Below are 16927 nucleotides of genomic sequence, written 5' to 3' on the forward strand. Positions count from 1 at the left end.
CGGGAGGGACTGTGCTGGATCTCTCTCTCTGGGACAGACTGTGCTGGATCTCCCTCTCTCTCTGGGACAGACTGTGCCTGATCACTCTCTCTCTGGGACAGACTGTGCTGGATCTCCCTTTCTCTCTCTGGGACAGACTGTGCTGGATCAATCTCTCTCTGGGACAAACTGTGCTGGATCTCCCACTCTCTCTGGGACAGACTGTGCTGGATCTCTCTCTCTCCGGGAGAGACTGTGCTGGATCTCTCTCTCTCTGGGACAGACTGTGCTGGATCTCCCTCTCTCTCTCTCTCTCGGACAGGCTGTGCTGGTTCCCACTCTCTCTCTCTGTCGCTCTCTCTCGGACAGACTGTGCTGGTTCAATCTCTCACTCCGCGAAAGTCTGTGCTGGATCACTCTCTCCCTCTCTCTCTGGGACAGACTGCGCTGGATCGCTCTCTCTCTCTCTGGGACAGACTGTGCTGGATCTCCCTCTCTCTCTGGGACAGACTGTGCTGGATCTCCCTCTCTCTCTGGGACAGACTGTGCTGGATATCTCTCTCTGGGACAGACTTTGCTGGATCTCCCTCTCTCTCTGGGACAGACTGTGCTGGATCACTCTCTCGCTCTGGGACAGACTGTGCTGGATCACTCTCTCGCTCTGGGACAGACTGGGCTGGATCTCCCACTCTCTCTGGGACAGTGTGCTGGATCACTCTCTCTCTGGGACAGACTGTGCTGGATCTCCCTCTCTCTCTCTGGGACAGACTGTGCTGGATCACTCTCTCTCTCTGGGACAGACTGTACTGGATCATTCTCTCTCTCTCTGGGACAGACTGTGCTGGTTCACTCTCTCTCTCTGGGACAGACTGTGCTGGTTCACTCTCTCTCTCTGGGACAGACTGTACTGGATCATTCTCTCTCTCTCTGGGACAGACTGTGCTGGATCACTCTCTCTCTCTCTGGGACAGACTGTGCTGGATTCCTCTCTCTCTCTGGGACAGACTGTGCTGGTTCACTCTCTCTCTCTGGGACAGACTGTACTGGATCATTCTCTCTCTCTCTGGGACAGACTGTGCTGGATCTCTCTCTCTCTCTCCGGGACAGGCTGTGCTGGTTCCCACTCTCTCTCTCTGTCGCTCTCTCTTGGACAGACTGTGCTGGTTCAATCTCTCACTCCGCGAAAGTCTGTGCTGGATCACTCTCTCCCTCTCTCTCTGGGACAGACTGCGCTGGATCGCTCTCTCTCTCTCTGGGACAGACTGTGCTGGATCTCCCTCTCTCTCTGGGACAGACTGTGCTGGATATCTCTCTCTGGGACAGACTGTGCTGGATCTCCCACTCTCTCTGGGACAGCGTGCTGGATCTCCCGCTCTCTCTGGGACAGACTGTGCTGGATCCCTCTCTCTCTCTGGGACAGACTGTGCTGGATCACTCTCTCTCTCTCTCTCTGGGACAGACTGTGCTGGTTCACTCTCTCTCTGGGACAGACTGTACTGGATTATTCTCTCTCTCTCTGGGACAGACTGTACTGGATCATTCTCTCTCTCTCTGGGACAGACTGTGCTGGAGCTCCCACTATCTCTGGGACAGACTGTGCTGGTTCACTCTCTCTCTCTGGGACAGACTGTACTGGATCATTCTCTCTCTCTCTGGGACAGACTGTACTGGATCATTCTCTCTCTCTCTCTGGGACAGACTGTGCTGGATCACTCTCTCTCTCTCTCTCTGGGACAGACTGTGCTGGATCACTCTCTCTCTCTGGGACAGACTGTGCTGGTTCACTCTCTCTCTGGGACAGACTGTGCTGGATCTCTCTCTCTCTCTCTCCGGGACAGACTATGCTGGATCACTCTGCCTCTGGGACAGACTGTGCTGGATCACTCTCTCTCTCTGGGACAGACTGTGCTGGATCTCCCACTATCTCTGGGACAGACTGTGCTGGATCTCTCTCTCTCTCTCTCCGGGACAGACTATGCTGGATCACTCTGCCTCTGGGACAGACTGTGCTGGATCACTCTCTCTCTCTCTCTCTCTCTCTGGGACAGACTGTGCTGGATTCCTCACTCTCTCTGGGACAGACTGTGCTGGTTCACTCTCTCTCTCTGGGACAGACTGTACTGGATCATTCTCTCTCTCTCTGGGACAGACTGTACTGGATCATTCTCTCTCTCTCTGGGACAGACTGTGCTGGATCTCCCACTATCTCTGGGACAGACTGGGCTGGATCTCTCTCTCTCTCCGGGACAGACTGTGCTGGATCACTTTGCCTCTGGGACAGACTGTGCTGGAGCACTCTCTCTCTCTCTCTGGGACGGACTGTACTGGATCACTCTCTCTCTCTCTCTCTCTGGGACAGACTGTGCTGGATCACTCTCTCTCTCTGGGACAGACTGCGCTGGATATCTCTCTCTCGGGACAGACTGTGCTGGATCTCTCTCTCTCTCTCTGGGACAGACTGTGCTGGTTCACTCTCTCTCTCTGGGACAGACTGTGCTGGATCACTCTCTCTCTCTCTCTCTGGGACAGACTGTGCTGGATCACTCTCTCTCTCTGGGACAGACTGTGCTGGATCACTCTCTCTCTATGGGACAGACTGTGCTGGATCTCCCTCTCTGGGACAGACTCTGCTGGTTCACTCTCCATCTCTGGGACAGACTGTGCTGGATCTCCCTCTCTCTCTCTCTCTGGGACAGACTGTGCTGGTTCACTCTCTCTCTCTGGGACAGACTCTGCTGGTTCACTCTCCATCTCTGGGACAGACTGTGCTGGATCACTCTGCCTCTGGAACAGACTGTGCTGGATCACTCTCTCTCTCTGGGACAAACTGTGCTGGTACACTCTCTCTCCCTGGGACAGACTGTGCTGGATCACTCTCTCTCTCTCTGGGACAGACTGCTGGATCTCCCACTCTCTCTGGGACAGACTTCGCTGGATCTCTCTCTCTCCGGGAGAGACTGTGCTGGATCTCTCTCTCTGGGACAGACTGTGCTGGATCTCTCTCTCTCCGGGAGAGACTGTGCTGGATCTCTCTCTCTGGGACAGACTGTGCTGGATCTCCCTCTCTCTCTGGGACAGACTGTGCCTGATCACTCTCTCTCTGGGACAGACTGTGCTGGATCTCCCTTTCTCTCTCTGGGACAGACTGTGCTGGATCAATCTCTCTCTCTGGGACAAACTGTGCTGGATCTCCCACTCTCTCTGGGACAGACTGTGCTGGATCTCTCTCTCTCCGGGAGAGACTGTGCTGGATCTCTCTCTCTGGGACAGACTGTGCTGGATCTCCCTCTCTCTCTGGGACAGACTGTGCTTGATCACTCTCTCTCTGGGACAGACTGTGCTGGATCACTCTCTCTCTGGGACAGACTGTGCTGGATCTCTCTCTCTCTCTCTGGGACAGACTGTGCTGGTTCACTCTCTCTCTCTGGGACAGACTGTGCTGGATCACTCTCTCTCTCTGGGACAGACTGTGCCGGATCACTCTCTCTCTCTGGGACCGACTGTGCTGGATCTCTCTCGCTCTCTCTCTCTGGGACAGACTGTGCTGGTTCACTCTCTCTCTCCGGGACAGACTGTGCTGGATCTCCCTCTCGCTCTGGGACAGACTGTGCTGGATCTCCCTCTCGCTCTGGGACAGACTGTGCTGGATCTCCCTCTCGCTCTGGGACAGACTGTGCTGGATCACTCTCTCTCTCTCTCTGGGACAGACTGTGCTGGATCACTCTCTCTCTCTGGGACAGACTGTGCTGGATCACTCTCTCTCTATGGGACAGACTGTGCTGGATCTCCCTCTCTGGGACAGACTCTGCTGGTTCACTCTCCATCTCTGGGACAGACTGTGCTGGATCTCCCTCTCTCTCTCTCTCTGGGACAGACTGTGCTGGTTCACTCTCTCTCTCTGGGACAGACTCTGCTGGTTCACTCTCCATCTCTGGGACAGACTGTGCTGGATCACTCTGCCTCTGGAACAGACTGTGCTGGATCACTCTCTCTCTCTGGGACAAACTGTGCTGGTACACTCTCTCTCCCTGGGACAGACTGTGCTGGATCACTCTCTCTCTCTCTGGGACAGACTGCTGGATCTCCCACTCTCTCTGGGACAGACTTCGCTGGATCTCTCTCTCTCCGGGAGAGACTGTGCTGGATCTCTCTCTCTGGGACAGACTGTGCTGGATCTCCCTCTCTCTCTGGGACAGACTGTGCTTGATCACTCTCTCTCTGGGACAGACTGTGCTGGATCTCCCTTTCTCTCTCTGGGACAGACTGTGCTGGATCAATCTCTCTCTCTGGGACAAACTGTGCAGGATCTCCCACTCTCTCTGGGACAGACTGTGCTGGATCTCTCTCTCTCCGGGAGAGACTGTGCTGGATCTCTCTCTCTGGGACAGACTGTGCTGGATCTCCCTCTCTCTCTGGGACAGACTGTGCTTGATCACTCTCTCTCTGGGACAGACTGTGCTGGATCACTCTCTCTCTGGGACAGACTGTGCTGGAGCTCCCTCGCTCTCCCTCTATGGGACAGGCTGTGCTGGATCATTCTCCATCTCTGGGACAGACTGTGCTGGATCACTCTGTCTCTGGGACAGACTGTGCTGGATCACTCTCTCTCTCTGGGACAGACTGTGCTGGATCACTCTCTCTCTGGGACAGACTGTGCTGGATCTCCCACTCTCTCTGGGACAGACTATGCTGGATAACTCTCTCTCTGGAACACACTGTGCTGGATCACTCTCTCTCTGGGACAGACTGTGCTGGATCTCTCTCTCTCTGGGACAGACTGTGCTGGATCTCGCTCTCTCTCTCTCTCTCTCTCTCTGGGACAGGCTGTGCTGGTTCCCACTCTCTCTCTCTCTGTCGCTCTCTCTCGGACAGACTGTGCTGGTTCAATCTCTCACTCCGCGAAAGTCTGTGCTGGATCACTCTCTCCCTCTCTCTCTGGGACAGACTGCGCTGGATCGCTCTCTCTCTCTCTGGGACAGACTGTGCTGGATCTCCCTCTCTCTCTGGGACAGACTGTGCTGGATATCTCTCTCTGGGACAGACTTTGCTGGATCTCCCTCTCTCTCTGGGACAGACTGTGCTGGATCACTCTCTCGCTCTGGGACAGACTGTGCTGGATCACTCTCTCGCTCTGGGACAGACTGTGCTGGATCTCCCACTCTCTCTGGGACAGTGTGCTGGATCACTCTCTCTCTGGGACAGACTGTGCTGGATCTCCCTCTCTCTCTCTGGGACAGACTGTGCTGGTTCACTCTCTCTCTCTGGGACAGACTGTACTGGATCATTCTCTCTCTCTCTGGGACAGACTGTGCTGGTTCACTCTCTCTCTCTGGGACAGACTGTACTGGATCATTCTCTCTCTCTCTCTCTCTCTCTCTCTCTGGGACAGGCTGTGCTGGTTCCCACTCTCTCTCTCTGTCGCTCTCTCTCGGACAGACTGTGCTGGTTCAATCTCTCACTCCGCGAAAGTCTGTGCTGGATCACTCTCTCCCTCTCTCTCTGGGACAGACTGCGCTGGATCGCTCTCTCTCTCTCTGGGACAGACTGTGCTGGATCTCCCTCTCTCTCTGGGACAGACTGTGCTGGATATCTCTCTCTGGGACAGACTTTGCTGGATCTCCCTCTCTCTCTGGGACAGACTGTGCTGGATCACTCTCTCGCTCTGGGACAGACTGTGCTGGATCACTCTCTCGCTCTGGGACAGACTGTGCTGGATCACTCTCTCGCTCTGGGACAGACTGTGCTGGATCACTCTCTCGCTCTGGGACAGACTGTGCTGGATCTCCCACTCTCTCTGGGACAGTGTGCTGGATCACTCTCTCTCTGGGACACACTGTGCTGGTTCACTCTCTCTCTCTGGGACAGACTGTACTGGATCATTCTCTCTCTCTCTGGGACAGACTGTGCTGGTTCACTCTCTCTCTCTGGGACAGACTGTACTGGATCATTCTCTCTCTCTCTGGGACAGACTGTACTGGATCATTCTCTCTCTCTCTGGGACAGACTGTGCTGGATCACTCTCTCTCTCTCTGGGACAGACTGTGCTGGATTCCTCTCTCTCTCTGGGACAGACTGTGCTGGTTCACTCTCTCTCTCTGGGACAGACTGTACTGGATCATTCTCTCTCTCTCTGGGACAGACTGTACTGGATCATTCTCTCTCTCTCTGGGACAGACTGTGCTGGATCTCTCTCTCTCTCTCCGGGACAGGCTGTGCTGGTTCCCACTCTCTCTCTCTGTCGCTCTCTCTCGGACAGACTGTGCTGGTTCAATCTCTCACTCTGCGAAAGTCTGTGCTGGATCAATCTCTCCCTCTCTCTCTGGGACAGACTGCGCTGGATCGCTCTCTCTCTCTCTGGGACAGACTGTGCTGGATCTCCCTCTCTCTCTGGGACAGACTGTGCTGGATATCTCTCTCTGGGACAGACTTTGCTGGATCTCCCTCTCTCTCTGGGACAGACTGTGCTGGATCACTCTCTCGCTCTGGGACAGACTGTGCTGGATCACTCTCTCGCTCTGGGACAGACTGTGCTGGATCTCCCACTCTCTCTGGGACAGTGTGCTGGATCACTCTCTCTCTGGGACAGACTGTGCTGGATCTCCCTCTCTCTCTCTGGGACAGACTGTACTGGATCATTCTCTCTCTCTCTGGGACAGACTGTGCTGGTTCACTCTCTCTCTCTGGGACAGACTGTACTGGATCATTCTCTCTCTCTCTGGGACAGACTGTACTGGATCATTCTCTCTCTCTCTGGGACAGACTGTGCTGGTTCACTCTCTCTCTCTGGGACAGTCTGTGCTGGATCACTCTCTCTCTCTCTGGGACAGACTGTGCTGGATTCCTCTCTCTCTCTGGGACAGACTGTGCTGGTTCACTCTCTCTCTCTGGGACAGACTGTACTGGATCATTCTCTCTCTCTCTGGGACAGACTGTACTGGATCATTCTCTCTCTCTCTGGGACAGACTGTGCTGGATCTCTCTCTCTCTCTCCGGGACAGACTATGCTGGATCATTGGGCCTCTGGGACAGACTGTGCTGGATCACTCTCTCTCTCTGGGACAGACTGTGCTGGATCACTCTCTCTCTCCCTCTGGGACACACTGTGCTGGATTCCTCTCTCTCTCTGGAACAGACTGTACTGGATCATTCTCTCTCTCTCTGGGACAGACTGTGCTGGATCACTCTCTCTCTCTGGGACAGACTGTGCTGGATCACTCTCTCTCTCTGGGACAGACTGTGCTGGTTCACACTCTCTCTCTGGGACAGACTGTGCAGGATCTCCCACTCTCTCTGGGACAGACTGTGCTGGATCTCTCTCTCTCTCGGGACAGACTGTGCTGGATCTCTCTCTCTCTGGGACAGACTGTGCTGGATCTCTCTCTCTCTCTGGGACAGACTGTGCTGGATCACTCTCTCTCTCTGGGACAGACTGTGCTGGTTCACTCTCTCTCTCTGGGACAGACTGTGCTGGATCTCTCTCTCTCCGGGACAGACTGTGCTGGATCTCTCTCTCTCTCTGGGACAGACTGTGCTGGATCTCCCACTCTCTCTGGGACAGACTGTGCTGGATCTCTCTCTCTCTGGGACAGACTGTGCTGGATCACTCTGCCTCTGGGACAGACTGTGCTGGATCACTCTCTCTCTCTGGGACAGACTGTGCTGGATCACTCTCTCTCTCTGGGACAGACTGTGCGGGATCTCACTCTCTCTGGGACAGACTGTGCTGGTTCACTCTCTCTCTCTGGGACAGACTGTGCAGGATCTCCCACTCTCTCTGGGACAGACTGTGCTGGATCTCTCTCTCTCTGGGACAGACTGTGCGGGATCACTCTCTCTCTCTGGGACCGACTGTGCTGGATCTCTCTCACTCTCTCTCTCTGGGACAGACTGTGCTGGATATCTCTCTCTGGGACAGACTTTGCTGGATCTCCCTCTCTCTCTGGGACAGACTGTGCTGGATCACTCTCTCGCTCTGGGACAGACTGTGCTGGATCACTCTCTCGCTCTGGGACAGACTGTGCTGGATCTCCCACTCTCTCTGGGACAGTGTGCTGGATCACTCTCTCTCTGGGACACACTGTGCTGGTTCACTCTCTCTCTCTGGGACAGACTGTACTGGATCATTCTCTCTCTCTCTGGGACAGACTGTGCTGGTTCACTCTCTCTCTCTGGGACAGACTGTACTGGATCATTCTCTCTCTCTCTGGGACAGACTGTACTGGATCATTCTCTCTCTCTCTGGGACAGACTGTGCTGGATCACTCTCTCTCTCTCTGGGACAGACTGTGCTGGTTCACTCTCTCTCTCTGGGACAGACTGTACTGGATCATTCTCTCTCTCTCTGGGACAGACTGTGCTGGATCTCTCTCTCTCTGGGACAGACTGTGCTGGATCACTCTGCCTCTGGGACAGACTGTGCTGGATCACTCTCTCTCTCTGGGACAGACTGTGCTGGATCACTCTCTCTCTCTGGGACAGACTGTGCGGGATCACACTCTCTCTGGGACAGACTGTGCTGGTTCACTCTCTCTCTCTGGGACAGACTGTGCAGGATCTCCCACTCTCTCTGGGACAGACTGTGCTGGATCTCTCTCTCTCTGGGACAGACTGTGCGGGATCACTCTCTCTCTCTGGGACCGACTGTGCTGGATCTCTCTCTCTCTCTCTCTCTGGGACAGACTGTGCTGGTTCACTCTCTCTCTCCGGGACAGACTGTGCTGGATCTCCCTCTCGCTCTGGGACAGACTGTGCTGGATCTCCCTCTCGCTCTGGGACAGACTGTGCTGGATCACTCTCTCTCTCTGGGACAGACTGTGCTGGATCACTCTCTCTCTCTGGGACAGACTGTGCTGGATCACTCTCTCTCTATGGGACAGACTGTGCTGGATCTCCCTCTCTGGGACAGACTCTGCTGGTTCACTCTCCATCTCTGGGACAGACTGTGCTGGATCTCCCTCTCTCTCTCTCTCTGGGACAGACTGTGCTGGTTCACTCTCTCTCTCTGGGACAGACTCTGCTGGTTCACTCTCCATCTCTGGGACAGACTGTGCTGGATCACCCTGCCTCTGGAACAGACTGTGCCGGATCACTCTCTCTCTCTGGGACAAACTGTGCTGGTACACTCTCTCTCCCTGGGACAGACTGTGCTGGATCACTCTTTCTCTCTCTGGGACAGACTGCTGGATCTCCCACTCTCTCTGGGACAGACTTCGCTGGATCTCTCTCTCTCCGGGAGAGACTGTGCTGGATCTCTCTCTCTGGGACAGACTGTGCTGGATCTCCCTCTCTCTCTGGGACAGACTGTGCCTGATCACTCTCTCTCTGGGACAGACTGTGCTGGATCTCCCTTTCTCTCTCTGGGACAGACTGTGCTGGATCAATCTCTCTCTCTGGGACAAACTGTGCTGTATCTCCCACTCTCTCTGGGACAGACTGTGCTGGATCTCTCTCTCTCCGGGAGAGACTGTGCTGGATCTCTCTCTCTGGGACAGACTGTGCTGGATCTCCCTCTCTCTCTGGGACAGACTGTGCTGGATCACTCTCTCTCTGGGACAGACTGTGCTGGAGCTCCCTCGCTCTCCCTCTATGCGACAGGCTGTGCTGGATCATTCTCCATCTCTGGGACAGACTGTGCTGGATCACTCTGTCTCTGGGACAGACTGTGCTGGATCACTCTCTCTCCCTGGGACAGACTGTGCTGGATCACTCTCTCTCTGGGACAGACTGTGCTGGATCTCCCACTCTCTCTGGGACAGACTATGCTGGATAACTCTCTCTCTGGAACACACTGTGCTGGATCTCTCTCTCTCTGGGACAGACTGTGCTGGATCTCTCTCTCTCCGGGACAGACTGTGCTGGATCACTCTCTCTCTGGGACAGACTGTGCTGGATCTCTCTCTCTCTGGGACAGACTGTGCTGGATCTCTCTCTCTCTGGGACAGACTGTGCTTGATCTCCCTCTCTCTCTCTCTCTCTGGAACAGGCTGTGCTGGTTCCCACTCTCTCTCTCTGTCGCTCTCTCTCGGACAGACTGTGCTGGTTCAATCTCTCACTCCGCGAAAGTCTGTGCTGGATCACTCTCTCCCTCTCTCTCTGGGACAGACTGCGCTGGATCGCTCTCTCTCTCTCTGGGACAGACTGTGCTGGATCTCCCTCTCTCTCTGGGACAGACTGTGCTGGATATCTCTCTCTGGGACAGACTTTGCTGGATCTCCCTCTCTCTCTGGGACAGACTGTGCTGGATCACTCTCTCGCTCTGGGACAGACTGTGCTGGATCACTCTCTCGCTCTGGGACAGACTGTGCTGGTTCACTCTCTCTCTCTGGGACAGACTGTACTGGATCATTCTCTCTCTCTCTGGGACAGACTGTACTGGATCATTCTCTCTCTCTCTGGGACAGACTGTGCTGGATCTCTCTCTCTCTGGGACAGACTGTGCTGGATCACTCTGCCTCTGGGACAGACTGTGCTGGATCACTCTCTCTCTCTGGGACAGACTGTGCTGGATCACTCTCTCTCTCTGGGACAGACTGTGCGGGATCACACTCTCTCTCTGGGACAGACGGTGCAGGATCTCCCACTCTCTCTGGGACAGACTGTGCTGGATCTCTCTCTCTCTGGGACAGACTGTGCGGGATCACTCTCTCTCTCTGGGACCGACTGTGCTGGATCTCTCTCTCTCTCTCTCTCTGGGACAGACTGTGCTGGATCTCCCTCTCTCTCTGGGACAGACTGTGCTGGATATCTCTCTCTGGGACAGACTTTGCTGGATCTCCCTCTCTCTCTGGGACAGACTGTGCTGGATCACTCTCTCGCTCTGGGACAGACTGTGCTGGATCACTCTCTCGCTCTGGGACAGACTGTGCTGGATCACTCTCTCGCTCTGGGACAGACTGTGCTGGATCTCCCACTCTCTCTGGGACAGACTGTGCTGGTTCACTCTCTCTCTCTGGGACAGACTGTACTGGATCATTCTCTCTCTCTCTGGGACAGACTGTGCTGGTTCACTCTCTCTCTCTGGGACAGACTGTACTGGATCATTCTCTCTCTCTCTGGGACAGACTGTACTGGATCATTCTCTCTCTCTCTGGGACAGACTGTGCTGGATCACTCTCTCGCTCTGGGACAGACTGTGCTGGATCACTCTCTCGCTCTGGGACAGACTGTGCTGGATCACTCTCTCGCTCTGGGACAGACTGTGCTGGATCTCCCACTCTCTCTGGGACAGACTGTGCTGGTTCACTCTCTCTCTCTGGGACAGACTGTACTGGATCATTCTCTCTCTCTCTGGGACAGACTGTGCTGGTTCACTCTCTCTCTCTGGGACAGACTGTACTGGATCATTCTCTCTCTCTCTGGGACAGACTGTACTGGATCATTCTCTCTCTCTCTGGGACAGACTGTGCTGGATCACTCTCTCTCTCTCTGGGACAGACTGTGCTGGATTCCTCTCTCTCTCTGGGACAGACTGTGCTGGTTCACTCTCTCTCTCTGGGACAGACTGTACTGGATCATTCTCTCTCTCTCTGGGACAGACTGTACTGGATCATTCTCTCTCTCTCTGGGACAGACTGTGCTGGATCTCTCTCTCTCTCTCCGGGACAGGCTGTGCTGGTTCCCACTCTCTCTCTCTGTCGCTCTCTCTCGGACAGACTGTGCTGGATCTCTCTCTCTCTGGGACAGACTGTGCTGGATCACTCTGCCTCTGGGACAGACTGTGCTGGATCACTCTCTCTCTCTGGGACAGACTGTGCTGGATCACTCTCTCTCTCTGGGACAGACTGTGCGGGATCACACTCTCTCTGGGACAGACTGTGCTGGTTCACTCTCTCTCTCTGGGACAGACTGTGCAGGATCTCCCACTCTCTCTGGGACAGACTGTGCTGGATCTCTCTCTCTCTGGGACAGACTGTGCGGGATCACTCTCTCTCTCTGGGACCGACTGTGCTGGATCTCTCTCTCTCTCTCTCTCTGGGACAGACTGTGCTGGTTCACTCTCTCTCTCCGGGACAGACTGTGCTGGATCTCCCTCTCGCTCTGGGACAGACTGTGCTGGATCTCCCTCTCGCTCTGGGACAGACTGTGCTGGATCTCCCTCTCGCTCTGGGACAGACTGTGCTGGATCACTCTCTCTCTCTGGGACAGACTGTGCTGGATCACTCTCTCTCTATGGGACAGACTGTGCTGGATCACTCTCTCTCTATGGGACAGACTGTGCTGGATCTCCCTCTCTGGGACAGACTCTGCTGGTTCACTCTCCATCTCTGGGACAGACTGTGCTGGATCTCCCTCTCTCTCTCTCTCTGGGACAGACTGTGCTGGTTCACTCTCTCTCTCTGGGACAGACTCTGCTGGATCACCCTGCCTCTGGAACAGACTGTGCCGGATCACTCTCTCTCTCTGGGACAAACTGTGCTGGTACACTCTCTCTCCCTGGGACAGACTGTGCTGGATCACTCTCTCTCTCTCTGGGACAGACTGCTGGATCTCCCACTCTCTCTGGGACAGACTTCGCTGGATCTCTCTCTCTCCGGGAGAGACTGTGCTGGATCTCTCTCTCTGGGACAGACTGTGCTGGATCTCCCTCTCTCTCTGGGACAGACTGTGCCTGATCACTCTCTCTCTGGGACAGACTGTGCTGGATCTCCCTTTCTCTCTCTGGGACAGACTGTGCTGGATCAATCTCTCTCTCTGGGACAAACTGTGCTGGATCTCTCTCTCTGGGACAGACTGTGCTGGATCTCCCTCTCTCTCTGGGACAGACTGTGCTGGATCACTCTCTCTCTGGGACAGACTGTGCTGGAGCTCCCTCGCTCTCCCTCTATGGGACAGGCTGTGCTGGATCATTCTCCATCTCTGGGACAGACTGTGCTGGATCACTCTGTCTCTGGGACAGACTGTGCTGGATCACTCTCTCTCTCTGGGACAGACTGTGCTGGATCACTCTCTCTCTGGGACAGACTGTGCTGGATCTCCCACTCTCTCTGGGACAGACTATGCTGGATAACTCTCTCTCTGGAACACACTGTGCTGGATCTCTCTCTCTCTGGGACAGACTGTGCTGGATCTCTCTCTCTCCGGGACAGACTGTGCTGGATCACTCTCTCTCTGGGACAGACTGTGCTGGATCTCTCTCTCTCTGGGACAGACTGTGCTGGATCTCTCTCTCTCTGGGACAGACTGTGCTGGATCTCCCTCTCTCTCTCTCTCTCTGGAACAGGCTGTGCTGGTTCCCACTCTCTCTCTCTGTCGCTCTCTCTCGGACAGACTGTGCTGGTTCAATCTCTCACTCCGCGAAAGTCTGTGCTGGATCACTCTCTCCCTCTCTCTCTGGGACAGACTGCGCTGGATCGCTCTCTCTCTCTCTGGGACAGACTGTGCTGGTTCACTCTCTCTCTCTGGGACAGACTGTACTGGATCATTCTCTCTCTCTCTGGGACAGACTGTGCTGGATCACTCTCTCTCTCTCTGGGACAGACTGTGCTGGATTCCTCTCTCTCTCTGGGACAGACTGTGCTGGTTCACTCTCTCTCTCTGGGACAGACTGTACTGGATCATTCTCTCTCTCTCTGGGACAGACTGTACTGGATCATTCTCTCTCTCTCTGGGACAGACTGTGCTGGATCTCTCTCTCTCTGGGACAGACTGTGCTGGATCACTCTGCCTCTGGGACAGACTGTGCTGGATCACTCTCTCTCTCTGGGACAGACTGTGCTGGATCACTCTCTCTCTCTGGGACAGACTGTGCGGGATCACACTCTCTCTGGGACAGACTGTGCTGGTTCACTCTCTCTCTGGGACCGACTGTGCTGGATCTCCCTCTCTCTCTGGGACAGACTGTGCTGGATATCTCTCTCTGGGACAGACTTTGCTGGATCTCCCTCTCTCTCTGGGACAGACTGTGCTGGATCACTCTCTCGCTCTGGGACAGACTGTGCTGGATCACTCTCTCGCTCTGGGACAGACTGTGCTGGATCACTCTCTCTCTCTCTGGGACAGACTGTGCTGGATTCCTCTCTCTCTCTGGGACAGACTGTGCTGGATCTCCCTCTCTCTCTGGGACAGACTGTGCTGGATCACTCTCTCTCTGGGACAGACTGTGCTGGAGCTCCCTCGCTCTCCCTCTATGGGACAGGCTGTGCTGGATCATTCTCCATCTCTGGGACAGACTGTGCTGGATCACTCTGTCTCTGGGACAGACTGTGCTGGATCACTCTCTCTCTCTGGGACAGACTGTGCTGGATCACTCTCTCTCTGGGACAGACTGTGCTGGATCTCCCACTCTCTCTGGGACAGACTATGCTGGATAACTCTCTCTCTGGAACACACTGTGCTGGATCTCTCTCTCTCTGGGACAGACTGTGCTGGATCTCTCTCTCTCCGGGACAGACTGTGCTGGATCACACTCTCTCTGGGACAGACTGTGCTGGATCTCTCTCTCTCTGGGACAGACTGTGCTGGATCTCTCTCTCTCTGGGACAGACTGTGCTGGATCTCCCTCTCTCTCTCTCTCTCTGGAACAGGCTGTGCTGGTTCCCACTCTCTCTCTCTGGGACAGACTGTGCTGGTTCACTCTCTCTCTCTGGGACAGACTGTACTGGATCATTCTCTCTCTCTCTGGGACAGACTGTGCTGGTTCACTCTCTCTCTCTGGGACAGACTGTACTGGATCATTCTCTCTCTCTCTGGGACAGACTGTGCTGGATCACTCTCTCTCTCTCTGGGACAGACTGTGCTGGATCTCTCTCTCTCTCTCCGGGACAGACTATGCTGGATCACTCTGCCTCTGGAACAGACTGTGCTCGATCACTCTCTCTCTCTGGGACAGACTGTGCTGGATCACTCTCTCTCTCCCTCTGGGACACACTGTGCTGGATTCCTCTCTCTCTCTGGGACAGACTGTACTGGATCATTCTCTCTCTCTCTGGGACAGACTGTGCTGGATCACTCTCTCTCTCTGGGACAGACTGTGCTGGATCACTCTCTCTCTCTGGGACAGACTGTGCTGGATCTCCCTCTCTCTCTGGGACAGACTGTGCTGGATCATTCTCTCTTTCTCTCTCTCTGGGACAGACTGTGCTGGATCTCACTCTCTCTCTGGAACAGACTGTGCTGGATCACTCTCTCTCTCTGGGACAGACTGTGCTGGTTCACACTCTCTCTCTGGGACAGACTGTGCAGGATCTCCCACTCTCTCTCTGGGACAGACTGTGCTGGATTCCTCTCTCTCTCTGGGACAGACTGTGCTGGTTCACTCTCTCTCTCTGGGACAGACTGTACTGGATCATTCTCTCTCTCTCTGGGACAGACTGTACTGGATCATTCTCTCTCTCTCTGGGACAGACTGTGCTGGATCTCTCTCTCTCTCTCCGGGACAGACTATGCTGGATCACTCTGCCTCTGGGACAGACTGTGCTCGATCACTCTCTCTCTCTGGGACAGACTGTGCTGGATCACTCTCTCTCTCCCTCTGGGACACACTGTGCTGGATTCCTCTCTCTCTCTGGGACAGACTGTACTGGATCATTCTCTCTCTCTCTGGGACAGACTGTGCTGGTTCACTCTCTCTCTCTGGGACAGACTGTACTGGATCACTCTCTCTCTCTGGGACAGACTGTGCTGGATCTCCCTCTCTCTCTGGGACAGACTGTGCTGGATCACTCTCTCTTTCTCTCTCTCTGGGACAGACTGTGCTGGATCTCACTCTCTCTCTGGAACAGACTGTGCTGGATCACTCTCTCTCTGGGACAGACTGTGCTGGTTCACACTCTCTCTCTGGGACAGACTGTGCAGGATCTCCCACTCTCTCTGGGACAGACTGTGCTGGATCTCTCTCTCTCTCTCTCCGGGACAGACTGTGCTGGATCTCTCTCTCTCTGGGACAGACTGTGCTGGATCTCTCTCTCTCTCTGGGACAGACTGTGCTGGATCACTCTCTCTCTCTGGGACAGACTGTGCTGGATCACTCTCTCTCTCTGGGACAGACTGTGCTGGATCTCCCACTCTCTCTGGGACAGACTGTGCTGGATCTCTCTCTTTCTCTGGGACAGACTGTGCTGATTCACTCTCCATCTCTGGGACAGACTGTGCTGGATCACTCTCTCTCTCTCTCTCTCTCTCTCTGGGACAGACTGTACTGGATCTCTCTCTCTCTCTCTCTCTGGGACAGACTGTGCTGGTTCACTCTCTCTCTCTGGGACAGACTGTACTGGATCTCTCTCTCTCTCTCTCTCTGGGACAGACTGTGCTGGTTCACTCTCTCTCTCTGGGACAGACTGTGCTGGTTCACTCTCTCTCTCTGGGACAGACTGTGCTGGATAACTCACTCTCTCTCTCTGGGACAGACTGTGCTGGATAACTCACTCTCTCTCTCTGGGACAGACTGTGCTGGATAACTCACTCTCTCTCTCTGGGACAGACTGTGCTGGATAACTCTCTCTCTCTCTGGGACAGACTGTGGTGTGTCACTCTGCGTCTGGGACGGACTGTGTTGTTTACGGTTGTTTTTGAGGAAATGTGCCCAACCCCTTCACAAACAGACCAACAGTTTCCATGCGGGCCCTCTGTCGCTATTTACCTCATTGTCTATGAGTGTCTCGACCCGGGGATCGCTGTGGGACATCCTGGGGATGTCCTTGGTGGCGAAGGTGTACTTCCTCAGCTGGACCTCGCTCCATTCCCGGTTTACATCCGCACTCCGCTCCGCCATGTCCCGCCGCCGCTTTCCCAGGAGTCCGGTTCCGTGATCGAAACCCACCAACCGACAGCCTCCCGGCGCTTCAAATCCGCCAACAAAAGTAAGTCCTCACCGGAACCTAACCGCGGCGCCGCCGAGCTCGGACAGGGCGCTGCGGCCTCCGACCGAAACCGGTCATCCGCCGGCACACCGCCCCCGTCTGTCCGGAGGACCACATCGCCGACCACGGCCTCATCCCGCCGAAGGGCGAGT

The 16927-nt window shown here is 55.1% G+C and overlaps 1 protein-coding gene across 2 annotated transcripts in view; it reads right to left on the bottom strand.

Moving 5' to 3' along the window:
- The window catches only part of hif1an (hypoxia inducible factor 1 subunit alpha inhibitor), a 124708-nt gene extending 107933 nt beyond the window's left edge, over positions 1–16775 (bottom strand). For both annotated transcript variants that reach the window (XM_060854420.1, XM_060854419.1), the window contains exon 1: positions 16556–16775. In XM_060854420.1, the coding sequence (XP_060710403.1) occupies positions 16556–16687 (132 nt within the window). In that variant the 5' untranslated portion in view covers positions 16688–16775. The remainder of the gene's footprint in view (positions 1–16555) is intronic.
- Positions 16776–16927: the final 152 nt, after the last annotated feature.

The sequence above is a fragment of the Hemiscyllium ocellatum genome, chromosome 43, assembly GCF_020745735.1.
Source record: "Hemiscyllium ocellatum isolate sHemOce1 chromosome 43, sHemOce1.pat.X.cur, whole genome shotgun sequence".
NCBI classification, from domain to species: Eukaryota; Metazoa; Chordata; class Chondrichthyes; order Orectolobiformes; family Hemiscylliidae; genus Hemiscyllium; species Hemiscyllium ocellatum.